At 43.3% G+C, this 23,465-nt stretch overlaps 1 protein-coding gene across 3 annotated transcripts in view; it reads right to left on the minus strand.

Annotated features, from left to right (window-relative positions):
• The window catches only part of ADGRA3 (adhesion G protein-coupled receptor A3), an 83,115-nt gene that overhangs the window by 14,129 nt on the left and 45,521 nt on the right, over nucleotides 1-23,465 (minus strand). For all 3 annotated transcript variants that reach the window (XM_056555533.1, XM_056555549.1, XM_056555539.1), the window contains 7 exons: nucleotides 22,868-23,028; nucleotides 18,820-19,033; nucleotides 17,317-17,481; nucleotides 11,026-11,227; nucleotides 3,020-3,169; nucleotides 1,016-1,177; nucleotides 3-206 (listed from right to left, as the gene is read on the minus strand). In XM_056555533.1, coding sequence (XP_056411508.1) covers nucleotides 3-206; nucleotides 1,016-1,177; nucleotides 3,020-3,169; nucleotides 11,026-11,227; nucleotides 17,317-17,481; nucleotides 18,820-19,033; nucleotides 22,868-23,028 — 1,258 coding nt within the window. The remainder of the gene's footprint in view (nucleotides 1-2; nucleotides 207-1,015; nucleotides 1,178-3,019; nucleotides 3,170-11,025; nucleotides 11,228-17,316; nucleotides 17,482-18,819; nucleotides 19,034-22,867; nucleotides 23,029-23,465) is intronic.

Raw genomic sequence — 23,465 nt, forward strand, 5'->3', positions numbered from 1 at the left:
ACCTTCAGTGCCACCACACTAAAGGTGCTGGACATATTGCATTTAAAGCTCAACTGTTTATCCAGGTTCCCATCTGGGTCTCTTCTTCCAAAATCAGCTATTACGGTGCGGTCAGAGGCAGCCAGCTTCTGGAACACCGTGCAGGTCATGCCAGTGAACTGGTTGGGTTTTATGACATAGGCTTCCAGGGCAATGTTTGGGGAATACTGAAAAGAAGAAAACAGGACTTGTAACTCCATGCAAAAGTTTTACACTGGATTCACATGACTAATAGAAAGAAGAGGTGAAGCACAAAAAATCCTGGGCTTCCCCTGTATTTGCTGAGCGGTGGTGGAGTGGACCTAGCCCAGTGTTTCCCAACCAGTGTGCCTCCAGCTGTTGCAAAACTACAAATCCTAGCATGCCTGGACGGCTGTCCGGGCATGCTAGGAGTTGTAGTTTTGCAACAGCTGGAGGCACACTGATGCCAGAAAGTTAAACAGATTTGTAAATTACTTCTATTAAAAAATCTTAATCCTTCCTGTACTTATTAGCTGCTGAATACTACAGTGGAAATCATTTTCCGTTTGAAACACAGAGCTGTCTGCTAACATCATGAGCACAGTGCTCTCTGCTGACATCTGTCCATTTTAGGAACTGCGCAGAACAGCATATGTTTGCTATGGGGATTTCTTTTTACGCTGGCAGTTCCTAAAATGGACAGAGATGTCAGCAGAGAGCACTGTGCTCATGATGTCAGCAGAGAGCTCTGTGTTTCAAACGGAAAATAATTTCCACTGTAGTATTCAGCAGCTAATAAGTACAGGAAGGATTAAGATTTTTTTTAATAGAAGTAATTTACAAATCTGTTTAACTTTCTGGCACCAGTTGATTTAAAAAAGAAAAGTTTTTCACCGGAGTACCCCTTTAAATACCATAGTGGGTTTACAAAAGTCTATGGATAGCAAATGCAGTGTGCGCTTAGCCTCAGAGACTCCGTATAGACTCTTATGTTTATTCCTACATTTCTACTTACTGTAGAGTATACTTGGGCTCCATTGGCGAGCCGGTAAGAAGCAATCCGCTGTAAACACTGCACTATACGTGTGCAGGCCCTGGCATCTTTTTGTGCCATCAACAAGACGTGTTCATCAGCCAGCATGATGTTACTTGCTATATCAACCATCACATCACCGAGCTGCAAAAGGAAAAAAGATATCAGAGACATTATATACATAGAAAAATCCTCTGAGCATCGTGGAAGACCACAACTTGCAATGTCTATAGCATATATTAAAGGGGTACTCCACTGAAAAACATTTTTTTTTAAATCAACTGATGCCAGAAAGTTAAATAGATTTATAAATTACTTCAATTAAAAAATCTAAATCCTTCCAGTACTTATCAGCTGCTGTTATCCACAGGAAGTTCTTTACGAATTTCTTTTCTGCCTGACCACAGTGCTCTCTGCTGACACCTCTGTCCATTTTAGGAACTGTCCAGAGCAGGATAGGTTTTCTATGGGGATTTGCTCCTACTCTGGACAGTTCCTGAAATGGACAGAGGTGTCAGCAGAGAGCACTGTGGTCCGGCAGAAAGGAAATTCAAAAACAAAAGAACCTCCTCTTAAACATACAGCAGCTGATAAGTACTGGAAGGATTAAGATTTTTTAATAGAAGTAATTTACAAATCTGTTTAATTTTCAGGCACCAGTTGATTACTGGAAAACATTTCTTTTTTTTTTTTTTTTTTTTAGAGTACCCCTTTAAAGCTATGCCAAGTAATCCTAAAGGAGAGTCAGTGAGCAATGATTAGTCTCTAGCTTGCCAGTCTGAAAAAACACACAGATATACCAATTTCACATTTGTCATATTAAAGAACTGTAGTGGACTATAACATCACCAATTCTAAGGATAGGGGATAAGTTCTAGATCGCTGGGGGTCCGACCCCCCCCCCCCCCCCCCCCCCCCGTGATCTACTGTACGGGGCCGTGGTAGTATGCTGGAAGGGGGCATGCAGACCCCCGGACGGAGGGGTGGCCGACACGTCCCCTTCCATGTATCCCATAGGGATACATGTAGGGGCGTGGTTTGCCGTGGCTTCCTGCAGACTGCTGCGGCCCCGTACAGGAGATCATGGGGGGTCCAGTGGTCGGAATGCCCCGCGATCTATATTTTATCCCCTATCCTTTAGATAGGGGATGAGTTATATTGCACTACAGTTCTCCTTTAATAATGCATGCAAGACAAAATTAGCTTGGCAACATGCACACTAACTTTGACCCAGATGCTAGCCAGGATCAGATGGACCAAAGTCCCAGTCGGACTGCAGGTCTATTGATCCAAATGGAAATCATGATAGCCATAAGTAAATAAGGGTGTGCTGCACCTGAAAGGCGTCATTTCCTGTCCACTATGCTGTTTCTCATGTTTGTTTTGGAATAAACGTCCGAGTATTTTATGCAACATTGCCGAGCTGGGGTTTTGCTTAGCTCTGTTGCTTCTATAGTTATGCTACACTTTCCGGGTTGTGGCTGGGCCAAGGTGGGTGAGCTGGTGATCTGTTTGTCTATACATTTGTTGGAAAGCATGATAGGGATCTATAATGAAGGATCCATCCTCAAGATCAATCATCAGGATCCATCATGCTTTCCGTTCTGTCCATGAGACTCTCATTCCAGCTGTGTGTTGCATCCACAATACAGATACAAAAAGGAGTCCGGACTATGGTTTTCTGGCCTGCATCTTCACTGAATCACAGCAGTATGATGCCAGATATATCCCTTCATGAATGTAATCATGACCCAATACCATATGCCAGTGTTTCCCAACCAGGGTGCCTCCAGCTGTTGCAAAACTACAACTCCCAGCATGCCCGGACAGCCAAAGGCTGTCCGGGCATGCTGGGAGTTGTAGTTTTGCAACAGCTGGAGGCACCCTGGTTGGGAAACCATGCCATATGCTGACACTCACCTTCCCATATGTGTATCGTGTGATCTATGAAGCAGTAGAAAGACAAACAGTGGCTTGTGTTTTTACCTCTTTGTATTTATCGGCAAAACGGCCAAATTTTTCAATCATTTCGGCCACAAAGATAACATCCATCTTGTCTGAGAAGTTTGCCGCTTCCACGGTGTAGGCCAGAAGTTGCTTTGCAGTTGCAACTGCGTTTGTGACGTTAAGAGGCATCTGAAAATGAGAAAAAATAAATATATTAGAATTGTTTGGACAAATGAAAATGTCTCCATTATTGTATCAGTGAAATTATTATAGCTCCAACCGGCCAGAGCCTCACTGAAGCTTATAGTCAGTCAGATATACAGAAGACGGGAAAGGACTGCTTAATGGCCACCTCTCTTGCTTGTTCTGTTTTAGTAAGTGCTTGCTTTCCCCATAAAGTTACACGATAAGGCTGTGTCTGATAGCTGAGCACATGTAATGCAATTGTGAGCCAATTCAATGCATCAGCTTAAAAGGGGTATTCCAGGAAAAAAATGTATATATCAACTGGTTCCAGAAAGTTAAACAGATTTGTAAATTACCGTATATACTCGAGTATAAGCCGACCCGAGTATAAGCCGAGACCCCTAATTTCAACCCAAAATCCCAGGAAAAGTTATTGACTCGAGTATAAGCCTAGGGTGGGAAATACCTCATCCCCCCCTGTCATCATCCAGACCCGTCATTAACATCCTCATCATCATCCCCTTGTCATCATCCCACACATCCCCCCTTCATCATCCCCTTATCATCCCACACATCCCCCCTTCATCATCCCCTTGTCATCATCCCACACATCCCCCCTTCATCATCCCCTTATCATCCCGCACATCCCCCCTTCATCATCCCCTTATCATCCCGCACATCCCCCCTTCATCATCCCCTTATCATCCCACACATCCCCCCTTCATCATCCCCTTGTAATCATCCCACACCCCCCCCCCCCCTTCATCATCCCCACCCCCCTCCATCATCCCCACACCCCCCCCCCTTCATCATCCTCTTCTCATCATTCGCCCTCAGTGGTCTTCAACCTGCGGACCTCCAGAGGTTTCAAAACTACAACTCCCAGCAAGCCCGGGCAGCCATCGGCTGGTCCGGTCCTGCAGGGCTGTCCGGTGAGGAGGTGGTCCGGGCTGCTATCTTCACCGGGGGCGCCTCTTCTCCGCGCTTCCGGCCCGGAATAGAGGCGTTGCCTTGACAATGACGCAGAAGTACGTTGGCAATGAACGCACCTCTGCGTCGTTGTCAAGGCAACGTGACTATTCTGAGGCCGGGCCCGAAGCGCTTAGAAGAGGCCTCCCCGGTGAAGATAGCAGCCCGGAACCAGTATCCCACCGGACCACCTCCTCACCGGACAGCCCTGCAGCACCGGACCAGCGCCGAGCGGAGGTGAGTACTCAGAACTAAAGGGGGTGAGAGGGGGCTGGATGATGTTGAAGGCCGCAGTGGTCTTCAACCTGCGGACCTCCGGAGGTTTCAAAACTACAACTCCCAGCAAGCCCGGACAGCCGATGGCTGCCCGGGCTTGCTGGGAGTTGTAGTTTTGAAACCTCTGGAGGTCCGCAGGTTGACGACCACTGCGGGTGGGGGAGTTCACTCGAGTATAAGCCGAGGGGGGTGTTTTCAGCACAAAAAATCGTGCTGAAAAACTCGGCTTATACTCGAGTATATACGGTACTTCTATTAAAAAAATCTTAATCCTTCCAATAATTATTAGCTGCTGAAGTTGAGTTGTTCTTTTCTGTCTGGCAACAGTGCTCTCTGCTGACATCTCTGCTTGTCTTGGAAACTGCACAGAGGTTTGCTATGGGGATTTGCTTCTGAACTGGGCGGTTCCCGAGACAGGTGTCATCAGAGAGCACTTAGACAGAAAAGAACAACTCAACTTCAGCAGCTCATAAGTACTGAAAGGATTAAGATTTTTTTTAAATAAAAGTAATTTACAAATCTGTTTAACTTTCTGGAGCCAGTTGATATATATATATATATCAGTTTTTCCTGGAATACCCCATTAAAGAGTACCTCTCATGATCTAAACTCTCCCTAATCCCCCCCCCCCCCCCCAATCTGTCCCTCTTTGTACCTGATTTATTGTCTTCTTGGCTGCTCATTCAGCCATCCTAGTGTGAGGGAGGAAGGGGGGCGTGGCCGTGATCACAGCACAGCTGGCAGCTCTGAGTCTTCTCCTCTCTGTTTACAACTGCACGTGCAGAGAGAAGATCGGAGCTCAGATAGTAAAATGAATGAGGGCATGCAGTAAGGCAGAGTCAGGAGTATGCCCTGTTGTGCATTGAGCACAGTGCTGGCTCCTGCCTGCCTGTCTGACAGGCAGGAAGCATCGCTGAGCTTGTCTGTGTCCCGGCTGCAGTCTGAGAATTCAGACTCCAGCATGAGTCTGATATCTATAGAAAGGGCTTGCGGCCCGGACTGGTAGGGAGACCCCTAGTGAGCATTTTTTCAAAGTGGAAAATTAAATAGAGATAAGCATATATATTTTTTTTATAACATGCAAATAATAAGTTATTCTGCATATATTAATCTATAATATATCAGTTTTTTTTAAAGAAAAGTACCCTTTAAAACATTCGCCCCTCGAAAAGTCAGTCAAAAAGATATAATATGGAATTCATACTAAGTTTTACATTGGTCATCACCCTACTCTTCTATTTTACAGTTAATAGCTAGTTTGAAATCTACCAAGGCATCTAATGCCCCTTTCTGCCAAGTAGCCTGAGAAATCCTACCCAAACAGCAGTGATGCACAACCTGTTCCTGTCTAGCTGTGGCAAAACTATAACTTCCATCATGTCCTGACAGCCAACAGTTGGAGAGCCACAGGATCGGAAACACTGCTCTACAGGATTCCTTAAAGGGGTACTCTGGTGGAAAAAACTACTTAAATCAACTGGTGGCAGAAATGTAAATTAAAGTAAAATTACTTCTATTTAAAAGCAGGAACAAATATAGCAAATCTATCCTGCTATGGACAGTTCCTGACATGGACAGAGGTGTCAGTAGAGAGCACTGTGGTCAGATAGAAAGGAAATTAAAAAAGAAAAGAACTTCCTCTGTAGTATACAGCAGTTGATAAGTACTAGAAGGATTATGATTTTTAAATAGAAGTAATTTACAGATCTGTTTAACTTTCTGTAGCCAGTTGATTAAAAAAAAATCCCACTAGTGTACCCCTTTAAATGATGTGAGCTAGGAGATAAATGGGTAGCCAATAAACTGCACATTGAGATTCATCAATTGAGGAGCTGAACTCTAGAGCCTGCCATATGTAAAGAAACCATTCTACTCGGTCCTCTCGAGTAGTGAAGGCTCTTGGGGATTGCTGCTCGTATATGAAGCCTTTACAAGGTCGCTCATCTTGTTTACACGGGGTGGTGTGAGGCTGAAAGCAATAATCTAACGGCCGAACAAAAGAGCTAATCTGCCGACGAATTTGCTTTTGCAGACAGAGGCCTCTGATGCATGGCATTTGCATAAAAATGAGCTACATTTTAGTAGATATACAGCACTTGTACAATGTTTATTGAGTATAAATGCACCCACTCAACTAATAGAGGATCTTCTATATCCTATAATGGCTCAGGTCCCGGGACTAATGCTTTCTCCAATCGACCTGAGTACACGATTTTTATAACTTAAAATCGTATGAAATCGTATATAAAGTCTGATCCATTGACCTCCATTAAAAAAATCGGATCCATTACACACATCCGATTTCACACGATTTTTGTTCAGATCTGAAATCGTGGTCAACCCCGATTTCAGACCCGAACAAAAATCGTGTGAAATCGGATGCGGATCAAATCGGATGTGTGTAATGGATCCGATTTTTTAATGAAGGTCAATGGATCAGACTTTATATACGATTTCAAGTTATAAAAATCGTGTACTCAAGTCGGATGAAGAAGTCGTGATGTGAATGCAGCCTAAGGCTAAATTCACATACGGTGGATTTTCTGAAGATTGCAGAAACAGGGAAATGGGGGAAATGTAACTAATCTCCATCACATGCTGTGGAAGGAATCTTTTGTGCAGAAATCAGTCACATGTTAATTTCAGTTCAGAATATTTATTGCAAACTTTACTTTTTTCAATGAAGCAGAGGGTGAACTTTGAGGTGAAGGCTGTCAATTTGCCAAGAAATCCATTGCATGTGCACCTACCTTAATCAGGTAAGTCCAAAAAGAGAAAATTCTGGATGCACAGTGGATGCACTGTGAAAAGATCCTTATGAGGAAAGTGGGTGCCAGTCCCAAGGCTTGACCAAGGCAGATAAATCCAAATAGAAAGCAAGACGGCATTGGTGTCCAAACGGGGGTAGTAGTTTATTGATCCCAATACATACAGAAACAGATGCAACGATTCTTGATAAAGACCTTATTGTTAGGTCGAAACGTGGCATCTGTTTCTGTATGTATTGGGATCAATAAACTACTACCCACGTTTGGACACCAATACTGGAGTGCCGTCTTGCTTTCTATTTGGTTTTACCTTAATCAGGTAAGTACAGTATTTTTCGCCCTATAGGACGCACCGGCGTATAAGACGCACCCAATTTATAGGTGCAAAATCTAAAAAAATAAAGATTTTGAACCCAATAGTGGTCTTCAACCTGCGGACCTCCAGATATTGCAAAACTACAACTCCCAGCATGCCCGGACAGCCGTTGGCTGTCCGGGCATGCTGGGAGTTGTAGTTTTGCAACATCTGGAGGTCCGCAGATTGAAGACCACTGCATAGGAGGTAATACTCATGTGTCCCCGCCGCTCCGGACCAGTCACCGCTGCCCTGGATGTGGCTCCATCGCTGTCGCCGTGTCCCTGTCGCTCCGGAACCTCTCTGCTGCCGGCCGGGTATCCTCGCTCTCCGTCGCCGCCATCACGTCGTTACGCACGCCGACGCACGTACGCGACGATGTGATGACGAGGAAGGAGAGCGCCGGCCATACAGGGGATCCCTGAACGGAGAAGACACTGAGGAGGCAGGTAAGGTCCCTCCTGGTGTCCTGTAAGCACTAACCCGGCTATTCAGTCGGGCTGTTCGGGACCGCCGTGGTGAAATCGCAGCGGTCCCGAACAGCCGGGTTAGTGTCACTTTCCCTTCAGACGCGACAGTCAGCTTTGATCGCCGCGTCTGAAAGGTTAATACAGGGCATCACTGCGATCGGTGATGTCCTGTATTAGTCGCGGGTCCCGGCCGTTCATGGCCACAGGGACCGCCGTGATAGGGGTGTATTCGCCGTATAAGACGCACCGGCTTTTTCCTCCCAGTTTTGGGGAAGAAAAAGTGCGTCTTATACGGCGAAAAATACGGTAGTTGCTGAAATGTCTGCCTTCTTATGGCCGTGTATCTTATTTCCCACATGAACATTACAATTCCCACATTACATGGAGCAAAATGCTTAGGAATTAAAGGGATGCTCCAGTTGGAAAAAAAAAGGTTTTCAAAATCAAAAGTTATACAGATCTGTAAATTGCTTCTATTTTATAATCTTATAGGGGTACTCCGGTGAAAAACTATTTTTTTTTTTTAATCAACTGGTGCAGAACGTAAAAAAGATTTGTAAATTACTTCAAATCAAAAATCTTAATCCTTCCTGTACTTATCAGCTGCTGTATGATTCACAGGAAGTTCTTATTAAATTTATTTTCTGTCTGACCACAGTGCTCTATGTTGACACCTCTGTCTGTCTCAGGAACTGTCAAGAGCAGGAGCAAATCCCTATAGCAAACCTCTCCTGCTCTTGACATTTCCTGAGACAGATAGATGTGTCAGCAGAGAGCGATGTGGTCAGACACAAAAGAAATTTAAAAATAAAACAACTTCCTTTCTAGTATAAAAGGAAAAGCAGCTGAGGATTAAGATTTTTAAATTGAAGTAATTTACAAAATTTTTAACGTTCTGGCACCAGTTGATTTAAAAAAATAAATACATTTAAAAAAAAAAACATTTTCACCGGAGTACCCCTTTAACCCATTAAGGACTCAGACAATGTAACTTTTTCCTCCTCGCCTTCTAAAAATCATAACTTTTATATTTTCATCCACAGACTAGTATTAGAGCTTGTTTTTTGCACGACCAGTTGTCCATTGTAATGACATCACTCATTTTACCATAAAATGTATGGCGCAACCAAAAAATATACTATTTGTGTGGGGAAATTGATAAGAAAACCGCAATTTTGCTAATTTTGGAAGGTTTCGTTTTCACACTGTACACTTTACGGTAAAATAAACATGTTTTCTTTAATCTGTGGATCAATACGATTAAAATGATACCCATAATTACTTACTTTTCTATTATTATACGGCTTAAAAAAATCGCAAACTTTTTAGCAAAATTTGTGAGTTTAAAATCCCTCTATTTCGCTGGCGTATAACTTTTTCCTTTTTCCGTATAAGCGGCGGTATGAGGGTTCATTTTTTGCGCCGTGATCTGTAATTTTTTTTGATACCACATTTGCATACATAAAACTTTTAATACATTTTTTTTATCAATTTTATTTGTAATAAAATGTTATAAAAAAGGCAGCAATTTTGGAAAACTTTTTAGCTCGGATATTTTTGCACGCGGCGATACCAAATATGTTTTTTTATTATTATTTTTTTTTCTAACACCTTTTGGGGGTAAAATGGAAAAAAATGGACAATTTACATTTTTATTGGGGGAGGGGATTTTTCAAATTTTTTTTTATTTTTATTTTCACAGTTTAATAGTCCCCATAGGGGACTATTCATAGCAATCATTCGATTGCAAATACTGTTCAGTGCTATGCATAGGGCATAGCACTGATCCGTGTTATCAGTCATCTTCTGCTCTGGTCTGCTCGATCTCAGACCAGAGCAGAAGACCCGTGGAATGCAGCGGAGGCAGGCAAGGCAGCGCTGCGGGCGATCCGATCATCCATATTAGTGACCACACTGCCGCAGATGCAGTGATCTGTATTGATCACGGCATCTGAGGGGTTAATGGCGGACATCCACGCAATAGCAGATGTTGGCCATTACCAGCGGGTCCCTGGCTGCCATCAGCAGACAGGATCTGCCGCGCATGACCCGAGCATCGCTCCGATGCTCGCGGTCATGTATAGGACGTAAATCTACTTCCTAATACGTTAAAGTACCACCGCACCAGGACGTACATTTACGTCCTGCGTCGTTAAGGGGGTTAATCCTTCCAGTACTGATCTGCTGTATGCTCCAGAGGAAGTTGTGTAGTTCTTTTCTGTCTGACCACAGTGCTCTTTGCTGACATCTCTGTCCATGTCAGGTACTGTCCAGAGCAGGAGAGGTTTGCTATGTGGAATTGCTTCTACTCTGGACCGTTCCTGACATGGACAGAGGTGTCAGCAGAGAGAACTACACAACTTCCTCTAGTGCTTACGGCAGATGATAAGTACTAGAAGGCTTAAGATTTTAAAGAAGAAGTCATTTACAAATCTGTGTAACTTTCTGGCACCAGTTGATTTAAAAACATTTCTTTCCCTGTAGGAGTACCACATTTTGGATTAAAATCCTAGGTGCCTTTCCACTGCACGAATTCAAGGCAGACCTTTGCATATGAATCTTTGCTTAGGCTTTGCACAAGGATTAGTCCCATTGTCATTCAATAGGCTCATCATTTGCCTTCCTGTACAAAATCCACAAAACCTTAACATGCTACTTATTGCCGAAGCAGATTCTTTTTCCTAGGTGACAAAAATAAATTTGCATTGGAAAATCGGTTTTGTAGACCCATTTATATGCGCTGTACACACATTGCATGTGTAGTACAGTGTAGCAATGTAGATTTTTCAGAATCCCTACCACAGTCTTATACAGATGTGTATAAGTCAGTGTTTCCCAACCAGGGTGTCTCCAGATGTTGCACAACTACAACTCCCAGCATGCCCGGACAGCCGTTGGCTGTCCGGGCATGCTGGGAGTTGTAGTTTTGCAACATCTGGAGACACCCTGGTTGGGAAACACTGGTGTAAGTGTGAATGCCCCACTTTCTGAATGCTGCTCTTTGGCCATGCAAAATAATACCTGATTGAACATGTACAGCACTCGTGTAACGTCATTGGCATACTGGCATCGAGAATAGTCGTCTTCTGCCCAGAAGCCTCCTCGGTCACATCGTCGCCAGGCTCTGATGTCATCTTGCTGATTGCCAGGATAGATGCCGCCCCCGGCGGAGTAACGTGTGCACAGCACATATGCAGTGATCCCTGCCAAGGTTCTTGGCCACCTAGCAGGTTATACAATTACATATCACAATTAGAATTTTGCATGCGTTAATATTCACCAAATGGAAACGCTAATGTTATCATCTTAATGGAAATGCTAAATTACATCTCAACTATCCATATAACACCAAACCGTGTGCCTCCAGCTGCTGCAAAACTACAAATCCGAGCATGCCAGGACAGCATGCTGGGAGCTGTAGTTTTGCAACAACTTGGGACACACTATTTGGAAAGCACTGCTATAAATAAAAGCAATACCATGTAACACTTGGACTCATACAGTAGGTTATGTTTGCTGACTGACGACCGGACATGTTCTATCCAGTAGCACATAGCTCTGTACCAGTTTCCAAACACTGTTAGGGAAAGATGCCGGGGAAGAGAAGGGTCGGGCATGTTGGATTTCTCGGAAAGGGAAGCCACTGCCAGAGCTATGTGGCTGCGGCTTACCCCTCCTCTCTCCATAGAGGACATTTAAACTGTATACCGAAGGCGGTAGACAGGGCTGTCAGCCAAACATTATTAAAAGTAACTATTTTTTTCTGCTTTTGAAAAACAACAAGTGTTTTACTGAAAAACTGCCTGTTTTTTTGTCTTGTGGTAGAGATGAGCGAACTTACAGTAAATTCGATTAGTCACGAACTTCTCAGCTCGGCAGTTGATGACTTTTCCTGCATAAATTAGTTCAGCTTTCAGGTGCTCCGGTGGGCTGGAAAAGGTGGATACATTCCTAGGAAAGAGTCTCCTAGGACTGTATCCACCTTTTCCAGACCACCGGAGCACCGGAAAGCTGAACTAATTTATGCAGGAAAAGTCATCAACTGCCGAGCCGAGAAGTTTGTGACGAATCGAATTTACTGTAAGTTTGCTCATCTCTATCATGTGGTTACTGGCTGGGGATTCTTGGTAATGATCTACCATATGATACGCAAAACTCATTCTCAAACAGAATGAGAAGGAACTCCTAATGCCACACAAAAGAAAGAAAAAACAGGGCAGACCTGTGGCGAAACATTCCTGCAGCCCTGACCGCAACATCTCGGATATGAATATACTATTATTTAAAAGGATATATCTGGTGGATTTTTGATTTATTTTTGTATCCATTGTGCCAGAGCTTAAAAAAATTGAACTGTAACTCACCTTCTGTCACCCTCCCAACAATCCCTCCTCCCCCCCCCCCCCACCTTCTTCTGCATCTTGGATCCAGACACGTCACACAGCGATCAGCTTACCGCCGGCCGCAGCGATGTCCAGCCTCGGCCGCTGATACGCTGAGCAGTGTCATGTAAGGCCCCTTTTACACTATAAAATTTATCCGTTAAAACAACCGTTAGAAAAGCCTCAATAACGGATGTTAAACATTCGTTACAAAATCCCATTCAAGTCTATGGGATTTTTTGATTATCTGTTATGACCCCCGTTATAGCCCATCATGAATAAGGGCCGTTATTTGTGATGGAAGAAAAAACGGCACATGCACTAATTTTTCTTCTGTCACAAGAGACTGGTAAATTAACGGTCATTAACATTGAAGTCTATGGCAAACGGATGAGCCTTTATGTCATCCGTTTGCACCTGGTTTATAATATCCGTTATTACTTCTGAGCATGCTCAGAAGAGGTGACATCAGCAGACTCCTGCAGTGCTGAGGGACTACTACTACCCCTATTATGGAACAGACTTGATTCCATGATGGGAGTAGTAATTCCCCGGCTTTGGGAGTCTGCAGACAGCTGGGGAGACTACATTAGTGTTTATACTACTACCCCCATCATGGAACAGAGTCTGTCCCAAGATGGGGGTTGTAGTACAGGGGCTGAGGGATTGATTGCACCGGGTTTCACTTCTGAGACCCCATGCGATCAGAAGATATTAAGCAGGGGAGCGGGCGGCATGCTCCTCAACCCTGCAATGTATCAGTGTGTTTTAACTTTTCATTTTTAAATCCCCGCAGGGAGCCCTGAATGGATGGTACCAAGGAGCCAATCAGGGCTCCCAGCGGAAGATTTAAAAATGAAAATTGTGAGTAGCAGGGGCGCTGTGGGGGGCAAGATATATAGTGCTGCAGGGGGACGGGGGACGGGGACATATAGCCTATATATCTAGCCCCCCACAGCGCAATAATAATGTAATAAGGTATGACCCCCGCCGGCGCATTTATAAATATATATCCCCCCAGCGCATTAAATATATATCCCCGCCGGCGCAAGTAACCCCCCGCAGCGCATGTATAATGTACTGTCACAGGCTGCCATCTATATACATATGCCGGGCTGTGCTTTAAATGAAAAGCATTCTAGCGGCAGCATCGTCCGGCCCTATGCTGCTGACAGAAATTATTTTCATTCATAGCACAGCGCCAGCATAGGTATATAGAAGTGCTGTGGGGGGGGGGCAGATAACGCTATATGTCAGCACCCCCCAGCGCTTCTATATATATTTACCGGCACTGCGCTATGAACGAAAGGTATTTCTATTAGCAGCGCATAGTGCCGGCTGCCGGCACTATATGTGCTGCTAATTTTAATATACCTTTCATTCATAGCACAGCGCCGACAAATGTATATAGAAGCGCTGGGGGGTGCTGACATATAGCGTAATCTGCCCCTCACAGCGCTTCTATATACCTATGCTGGCGCTGTGCTATGAATGAAAAGTATTTCTATCGGCAGCATAGGGCCGGCCGATGCTGCTGGTAGACTGCTTTTCATTCATAGCGCAGCCCGGCATATGTATATAGATGGCAGCCTGTGACAGTACATTATACATGCGCTGTGGGGGGTTACTTGCGCCGGCGGGGGGTATACATTTATTAATGCGCCGGCGGGGGGGTATACATTTATTAATGCGCTGGCGGGGGGTATACATTTATTAATGCGCTGGCGGGGATATATATTTAATGCGCCGGCGGGGGGGGGGGGGTATACATTTATTAATGCACTGGCGGGGGTCATATCTTTATTAATGCGCTGTGGAGGGCTAGATATATAGGCTATATGTCTTCCCCCTCCGCAGCGCTATATATCTTGCTCCCCCACAGCGCTTTTAATATACATATGGCCCCCCCTGCTGCTCACAATGTTTATTTTTAAATCTTCCGCTGGGAGCCCTGATTGGCTCCTCAGTATCGTCCATTCAGGGCAACCTGCGGGGGATTAAAAAATGAAAGTTAAAAAAAACATCATACACTGCAGGGTTGCGGAGCTTGTCGCCCGCTCGCCTGCTTAATATCTTCTGGTCGCATCGGGTCTCAGAAGTGAGACCCGGAACGATCAATTCCTCAGCCCCTGTACTACAACCCCCATCATGGAACAGACTCTGCTCCATGATGGGGGTAGTAGTACAAACACTAATGTAGCCTCCCCAGCTGTCTGCAGACTCCCGCAGCCAGGGAATTCCTACTCCCATCATGGAATCAAGTCGGTTCCATAATGGGAGTAGTAGTCCCGGCTGTGGGAGTCTGTAGGCAGGGGTGTTAAGGCCATACATGAGGGATGTTATAACGGGTCTTAACAGATGAATATTTATTCAGCCGTTCGCACCCGTTATTTCATCTGTTATTATACATCCGTTTTCACACAGAAAACGGACATTTAATAACGGATGAATGTTCATAGTGTGAAAGAAGCCGAAGGAGCCTGAGTGACCGCAGGGAGAAGGCAGGGTTCCTTACATGACACTGCGCTCATCATATCACTGCGGACGGCGATAAGCTGATCGTAGTGTGACGAGTTGGTTTCAAGATGCGGAAGAAGACCCGGTCCAGAAGACAGAAAACTTATATCCGCTAACTTTGGGGAGCGACAGAAGGAGAGTTACAACTTCTTATATTTTTTGCAGCCCGGTCACAATAGATACAAAAAAAAAAAAAAACATTAAAAAAAAAGGTCTGCCAGATATATTCTTTTAAAGGAAAAATACCACAGAGACAGGAGAGTCGGAGTAAAAGCTTATGACAACTTTTGTCATCTAGATTTTTGTTGTTCTACATCTGTTAAAGTGTACCTGATATTTGCAAAAACATTTTATATAATGTAGATGATAATATTATATGTATATCTGTATAAGTACAAAGAAATGAATAGGATTGACCAGGCCACATTGTTGGCAACTTACTCTTAACTATAAAAAAAAAAATCTCCTGTCTTCCATCATTCGCTTCTGACATATTTCACAATTTCTGGTGTGGGCATCCAGCTTTCCTACAATACTGCATGGCGGAAGTGCCAGGGTGTCTGGACAACACAAATAAGAGCTGCAATGGCATCTCACACTGATAGGACTATAATAGTACTACTCTTCGTGTTACAGCCATATGCCCTTTAAGCCATCTCCCCATGTCTCTGGCAATGATCGCAGAGGCAACGTGCTTGTAAAAAGAAACACTGCTGGGTATTAACGTGACAGGCTTCGCTCTATTAGATTGTGAAAGGTATGTCTTGGCAGCTCTTCACAGCGTTACTAACTAATCCTGTACTTGCCTTGACCTTCTCATACAACATTTATAGGAATTTCAACGGCAAACACTGAAGTAGACGATAGAGAGCGGAGCCTAATGAATAACTATTAGGAAATACTGGAGAGGTCTACAGAGAGCGGCCATTCAGCCATCCCATGTTACAATACAACAGTTGTCACATCAGCACAGAAATCACTGTCTGCACCCAATGTCTTAAACATACAGTTTAATAAGAACCATAAGCGGATAGATAAAAAAAAATCCATAAATAAATCTTATTGCAATTTATGGGAATTGTTTTCTGCTGGAAAAGAATGGAACACCTTGTATTAAAAGGGTTATCATCACTCTTTTTGCTCTTTCGGGTCTGCAGAATAGGCAGTGACTAAGACTTCTCCCCATCCTGACCCTCTTCCCTTCTAAGTGATAAACATTTCTTTTGTATAAATTTCCCAAAAGAGTGAGTGGTCCAATATTTAACCTTTTGTGAAAAACCCTGCATGATACTGTTTATAATGTAAACTATGCTACACACTTTCCTGTGTTATTCCCTGATGAACCTCAGATATTACTTAAGGGTGAGAAAAGCGTAGGGATTGTTCAGTGTGTCACAGGAATCTTACGTATGGGGGGGGGGGGCATCCTTCAATGTATATACAGGTAGTATAGTATTGAAATATTGTACCACCTGTATATATCCAGTTATATTGTGAACAGATGGTACCCATTATTTTCCTAAGTTATGTACACTATCATTATGGATCTCATTTTAAATTTTTAAAGCATACCTATTAAAAGAAACTATTTTGTATGCCTGTGATAGTTGTCATATTAGGCACTAGCAAAAATATTGACAATCTTGCAGTTTTCAGTGATTTGAGGCAATAGTAAAAAGCCAGCCATCTCTCCTATAGAGGATGTTCTCTAATCATTTCTGAATTAAAGGGGTACTCCGTTGCTCAGCATTTGGAACAAACTGTTCCGAACGCTGGAGCCAGCGCCGTGAGCTCGTGACCTCATAGCCTCGTCCCCTCATGATGCCACACCTAACCTCAATGCAAGTCTATGGTGGGAGGGGGCGTGACACCCCCTCCCATAGACTTGCATTAGGGGGGGGTGTAGTCATGAGGGGGCGGGGCTAACACTTTAAGCCTGTCTGGTTGTTCCATCTGCACAAGCATTTCTTAGATCTGTCCACACTGCGGTAATAGCTTTTGTTGCAAAAGATAACCCCAAAGTAACTGTGCACTACTGTACGGCTAGCATGATATAAGCTTTGTTTCTTCTGGAGGTGAGGGAATTTGCATATTGGAAATGGAGGAAGGCGTTATGACTATGGCTGTGGATACATCATAGACAAATCCAACCAAAATGATGTTAGTGACTTCCAGCTCCATGCAAAATATGGCTCACCAAATACCCAATAAAAACAAGAGTCTATGCAGCTTCCGGCTGTCGGAAGTCTGTCCGTCTGATGGCTGCTCAGGGGGTGCATAGAATGCACACAGGGCAAGTATGGTGAAAGATATTACAACATTTGCTGAGAAACAGGTACCTGTGTCCATGAACGGTCCGATACCATGTAAGTCAAAACATTTAGAACCCTTGAGCCATGTGCTAGTCACCTACCTGAAGTCGCCTTTGTTATTTATCACCCTGTCCACAGGGCAGTACTGTGCGGAGCTCTCCAACACCACAATATCCACGGTCCTGGTGTTATTTCCACGCCGGCTCTGAACACGGCAGCCCCAGTTCCCAGTTGATCCGGCTTGTATATTGGAAATTGTCAGTGCACTAAAAAGAAATACAAAGCATTGATATCATACACTTTTGCCTACCTTAATGGCGAACTCCAGCCTAAATTAGCATACAAAATTACTGTTGTCTCAGATTTTTCCAAGGTTGCAATGCGGCTGAGACCTGACTTACTAGTCAGCTGATGTCAGGGAGCCTGTCTGCTTCAATGGGTGGAGCGATCGATTGGTGGGAGAGAGATCAATCTGGAACTAATGCAACAGCTGTAGGCACCCTGATTGAAAACCACAGGTCTTTTGAATGAATGCAGCTCATTTATGTTTCAATGGGTGGGGTGGCTGATGTGTGGGAGGGAGGAAAACGGAATTATGGGATTTGAAGTAAAAAAAAAAATAAACCTGAAACAGGAAATACCAGTTCACAAAAAGCTAGTCACAGTATTATTATCTCACAACATAGCCATTTACCCCTTTAACTTCTTCCATTTACACAGTTTACGCGGGGGGGGGGGGGGGGGGGGGGACCCTGACTCTCTCTGTGAGTGCTGTACTCCGGTCTCTCCGGAGCGGGTGCCGTATGAACGGAGCGGGTGCCGTCTGCAGCAGGCGCTCCTCACTGAGAGCCAGGTCCCGTTCCGAAGATCGATCAGCTAATTATCCCCTATCCTGTGGATAAGCCTAAATTAATTTAAGCTGGAGTTCTCCTTTAAAGGGGTTTCCCCAAACGATCATGAAAACAAAGGTAAAATGTGCCTCAGAATGAGGGGAGTCAGAGCTCCATTCATTGTCTATGGGGCTTGTGATCATTAAGCTGTGGGATAACCCTTTAATGTACTAAATATTTACAAAGAACAGAGCTCAAATTTGCGGTAATGTGCCGTCTGTGTTGTCTGTGCAAATAAAACATAAGGAGTAGGTTGTGGACGGCTCAGGAGGAGTCTTCCATGACCATCAAGAAAAGTTGGGTTACAGAGTTGAACATTTAGAAGTATAGTATATGCTCAGTAGATACTTTATGCCTCACTTACATATGATTTGGGAGAATTTATAACTTTTTTTTCACAAGTATACTGCTCTAACAGGAATACATCTAACTGGTCTCCATAATGAGGACCTCCAGATGTGGCAAAACTACAAGTGCCAGCATGCCCGGACAGCCGTTGGCTGTCCGGGCATGCTGGCAATTGTAGTTTTGCAACATCTGGAGGTCCACAGTTTGGAGCCTAATGACCATGAGTAAATTAGTAGCACTTTAGGTAGGAAAACATCTAGAAGATTCTTTTTAAATCAAAGCAAAATAAGAGAGAGAGCCTGGTGTTGTATATTAGTAATTCATAAGAATCAATGAAACATCCTAAATAAGAGAACATATTGGTACCTGGCTATCAGAGAACAGTTGTGGATCATGTTCTTCTGAACGATGATGCCCTGTGACTCGTCTGTTTCCACGATCTTCCCATCCTGATACCATAACACCTGCATGTCCTGGTCTATGTAGGAAGCCATGCACTGGAAAGGGAGGCTATCCCCTTCAAAGACCACTTGGCGATGAGAAGGTGTCATGTAAAAAGAAGGCAGCTCAAGAGGTGAATCTGGAAGCAAAAAAGAAGGAACACACTTATGTTACGTTCTACTGTTATATTATATAATTGGTCATCAGTCAATAACCGAGACTTAAGAAGCTATCGATCATGCATTCTTTTAAAATGTGTCAAACCTGTCATATACAGAATCTACAGAAACTCTTACTTTCCATAAGATAATAATTCTGAGTTGTACTTATCTCAAGGTTGGCTGCTGGTTAGGCCTTAAAATGTGCATGATTGCCGCTGTGTCGACACAAGAAATAAACACCAGACAAAATGTTGGTATAAAACTCCTCTTCAGCATACTGGCTAAGGAGCTGCCCCAAGGAGTTCTGTTTATTATACGGAAGTACATTGGTTTTTACATTTGACAAAAAGGGGATGTTAGTTATCATGTCAAAATCATCGTTCTATTTTGATTGGTTATTTGAGTATTGCGTCTGTGTATATTAGCATATTAAGCATTTATTTATTTCTTTGCCATAGTTCACTTATGTTGCCATACCCCTATTCTACCAGAAAATTCCGGATTTATCTGTACTTCTGCACAGACTATATTTCTTCAAATATTTTTGTCTCTTGCTTCCAAACTCTTCTTTATCTTGCTTCTTTCGGACTTGTCCCAAGGTATTCATCTTAGTTACAAGCAAATAGCAAGCTGATATTTCTCAGAAAAATAATGTTTTTCTGCACTATATATATATATATATATATATATATATATATATATATATATAAATCTATTTTTAATATATATTTTTTACAGTAATCAAAATCATAAGGGTCATCCTTATCACTGGAAGCCAAGCCCTGTACATCAATTATGCAAGAAAGGCATGCAAATCTGTCAAATGTCCTTTTCTTCTACCACTTAGTATAGCTTTTGTATATTTGAAGGACAAACAATAACATTATAATGCTTATTGTCCATCTTTCCACAAGCCCTAAATGACATACAAATCTGTATGAAACAGGACATCTCTGGCCATACATTCCTGAACATTAATGTGACTAGTGCTGTAGGTCTTAGATAATGGAATAGGAGTTGTACTTAAGACTGATTTAAATACAGAGCTAGAAGCCAAGCCCTGTACAACAATCATGCAAAGCAAGGGGGGGGGGGGGGGGGGGAGGAGGGAAAAGGCTTGAATACTGCAGCTCAGCACCACCAGTTTGACTCCTTAGCTGCAAACAAAAAAAAAGTCACTTTTATGACTTTACAAACAGAGATCAGCAAGACTAAAAAGGTATTGTTTATTTTACCCCTCCCTCTAGTGAGATCTGCAGCTCTGTACCTGGTATGCGGTTTTTCCAATATGTTTTGACTGTCTAACCCTGGGATACTTTCACCCCTGCCAATTAGCGGTTTGCCGGCATACACAGAACAAAGATAAAATAGGAAAGCTCCGTACATTGTGCATTGGCTGTGCTGGATCACTGCATCTCAGCTACTGAGTTATAGTAGCCCTTTATGGCCACTACACAATGTATGGAGCTGTCTGCTTTCAGCTCTTTTCTCTGTCTTTGAGCGCACCATCAAATCAAACAGACCCTAAAAACCTTTTTTAGTCAAAAGTCCCTTTTTTCCCCCTAACACTTCGTACACCATATCAGTGATACTGAGGCAGTAAATGAGTGTTTCTGTCTAGCTGGGATAGCAGAATCTCCTACCTGTGGGCTGATAAATAGACAGGGAGCTGATTTAGCTAGACTAGGAAGTGCAGTCTGGACTCTCCCCAGAAGACAGCAGGGTGGCTGTGAGGGAGAGGCACGGGTCCTTGCCAAGAGCAGGCAGCAGGGGGCTGTGAGTGACCCATACGAGTGTGGACTGTGACAAGCTGTGGCAACACAGGGGAAATGTTCGTTCTCCTGTATGAGACCGACAAGGGGTCTAAGACCATACGGCAAGAGGCCACCAACGCTATGTGTGAACAGTAAGTAAAGGTTGCAGGAACGTGTTTTCAACTGGCAGGGATTAGCCCACCAGTTGGCAGACAGGGACTGTAAATTAGTATTCAGTGGCTAGACGGCCTAGGATTTTGTTTGTTCAGGCGTTTTATTTTGTCCTGCAACCTTTTCCAATAAATCTGACTGAAGGTCATATTGTATGAAGAAGTTGTGTGGACTTGTTTTGATGAGGTGAAACACAAAGGACAATCCTAGAGCTAAACCCAGGTGAAATCTAACTATATATATATATTAATGTGTGTGTGTGTGTGTGTGTGTGCGCGTGTGAACGACAACTACAAATAGCATTATAATGCTCATATTGTTTGTTATTCATCTTTACATAGACCTTAAAAGACATAGAAGTCTGCATTTAACATGACCTCTATGGCCATACATTCCTGAACATCATTGTGACCAGTGATGTAGGTCCCATCTTATATAATGGATTTTTATGTTTGCTGTGACTGTCAGTAAACAATGGCGCAGATGTAACCACATTGTATGATGTTCTCCTGGAGCAACGCTGTTGCATCTCATCTTCTGTTTGTGCTCCACACACAGATGAATACAAACCTCATGCAGGTCATGCTTAGTTCTATTTACCTATTAAGCATGGACACCACATTTTACACATTAATCTACCCAGGGAGAAGTGAAGGCGTGCCTCATTCTTGTGACATGTGCTATTCAACTGCACAGGATCGATTGTGAATGAAGACCGTGCATGTACAGAGGTTACTTATTATTGATTATTGACTTTCAGTACAAGTAAGAACCAGGGGATGACTTCTGAACCTATAGTTCTGGCTGAGCTGTGAGTCAATATCAGGGTTAAAACTGAGGTGGATTAAGTAAGTGAATGTACACAGCATTCTTAGTCAAGGAGAACATAGTAAGAGTCTATTCCATAAAGTCACGGTCTGGCATATGTCAGGGGATCTATCAAATACAACCTTCAGGGCATCTTTAAAGAGGAGCTGTCAGCTCTCCTGACATGTATGTTTTAGTAAATACTTGTATTCTTCATGAAATAAAGAATCTTTTCTCTGTGTTGTGTCATTCTCCTGTTATTCCTCCTGGAAATGTAGAAATAAACTGCCACCTGGGTGCTACCAGATGAGGGTGGGTCCCAACATATGCTGCTGCAGTCAGCATCAGGCCGTGTACAGGCGGACCCCTCAGATTAGTAATGCCAAACTGTAAATTTATTAATACATTTTCAGGAGGAATAACAGAGGGATGACACAATCTTAATTTATGAGAATTATGCCTTAGGGAAAACACCAATTTACTAAGACAGAATCAGGAGTGACCACAGATCCTTCTGAGCATGGGAAAATGGGTATCCCCTATCCACAGGACCTACAGAGAATATATAGAGCACCTGCAGACCCACAGCTCCATAATCTCAAGGTCGCAGGGAGTTCTAGAGGTCGGACACTTACCCTCTATTCTGCATTAGTAGCAGGAATAGCGCTTTACAAATTGATTATTCCAAGAAAAAAAAATAAAACCTATTACTTATGCCAGTGTTTCCTAACCAGGGTGCCTCCAGCTGTTGCAAGACTACAACTCCAAGGATGCTGGGAGTTGTAGTTTTGCAACAGCTGGAGGCACCTTGGTTGAGAAACACTGACCTACAAAACTCAATAAGTATAGGTAAAACTGCTGGAACTCCCTCCATGACAAGAATGGGGGTCCCTTGTCCTCTGTGTGAATAAAGCGGCTGTCAAGCATGTGTGCGGACACTACGGGACTGATATAAGACTACATCCCCCATTCTCAGTATCGTGGGAGTCCCCATCAGACATTTACTACATATTATATTGCTATATATTGTTTGTGGAAATATGTAATGAAAGGATGGAGCGTACTTGTATTTCTACCTACCACAGGTTAGCTGTTCAGGCTTCACCGCTGTTATGGACTGTCCTTGCAGAGACTTGGGGTAGGAACACTTAGTCTCACGAACCGTTACGTTCTTTGCTTTTATCCACCGCAACATCCACAGAAGATTACAGTCACAAAGCAGATAGTCTGTCTGAAATTCACTGTCGAGGAACAAAAAAACAAAACAAAAGAAAAAACAATAACGGGTCAAAAATCATTTGGAATTGTTATTGTGAATACAACTTTAGTTGAATCCAACTTAAGAAGTATTTTTTTTATTTTTTTATTTGGGTCTTAATCTCAGTTTAGGTTAAACGTTTAGCTGCAAATATGATTTTTTCTGTTAATAATAATGATAATGAATAATAGCAGCAGCAGCAGCAGAGATGAGCAAAGTTACAGTGATTCGATTCGTCACGAACTTCTCGGCTCAGCGGTTGCTAACTTTAGCCTGCATAAATTATTTCAGCTTTCAGGTGCTCTGGAAAAGGTGGACACAGTCCTAGGAGAGAGTCTCCTAGGACTGTATCCACCTTTTCCAGCCCATCGGAGCATCTGAAAGCTGAACTAATTTATGCAGGCTAAAGTCCGCAACCGC

Source organism: Hyla sarda, chromosome 1, assembly GCF_029499605.1.
Source record: "Hyla sarda isolate aHylSar1 chromosome 1, aHylSar1.hap1, whole genome shotgun sequence".
In the NCBI taxonomy this organism is placed as follows: domain Eukaryota; kingdom Metazoa; phylum Chordata; class Amphibia; order Anura; family Hylidae; genus Hyla; species Hyla sarda.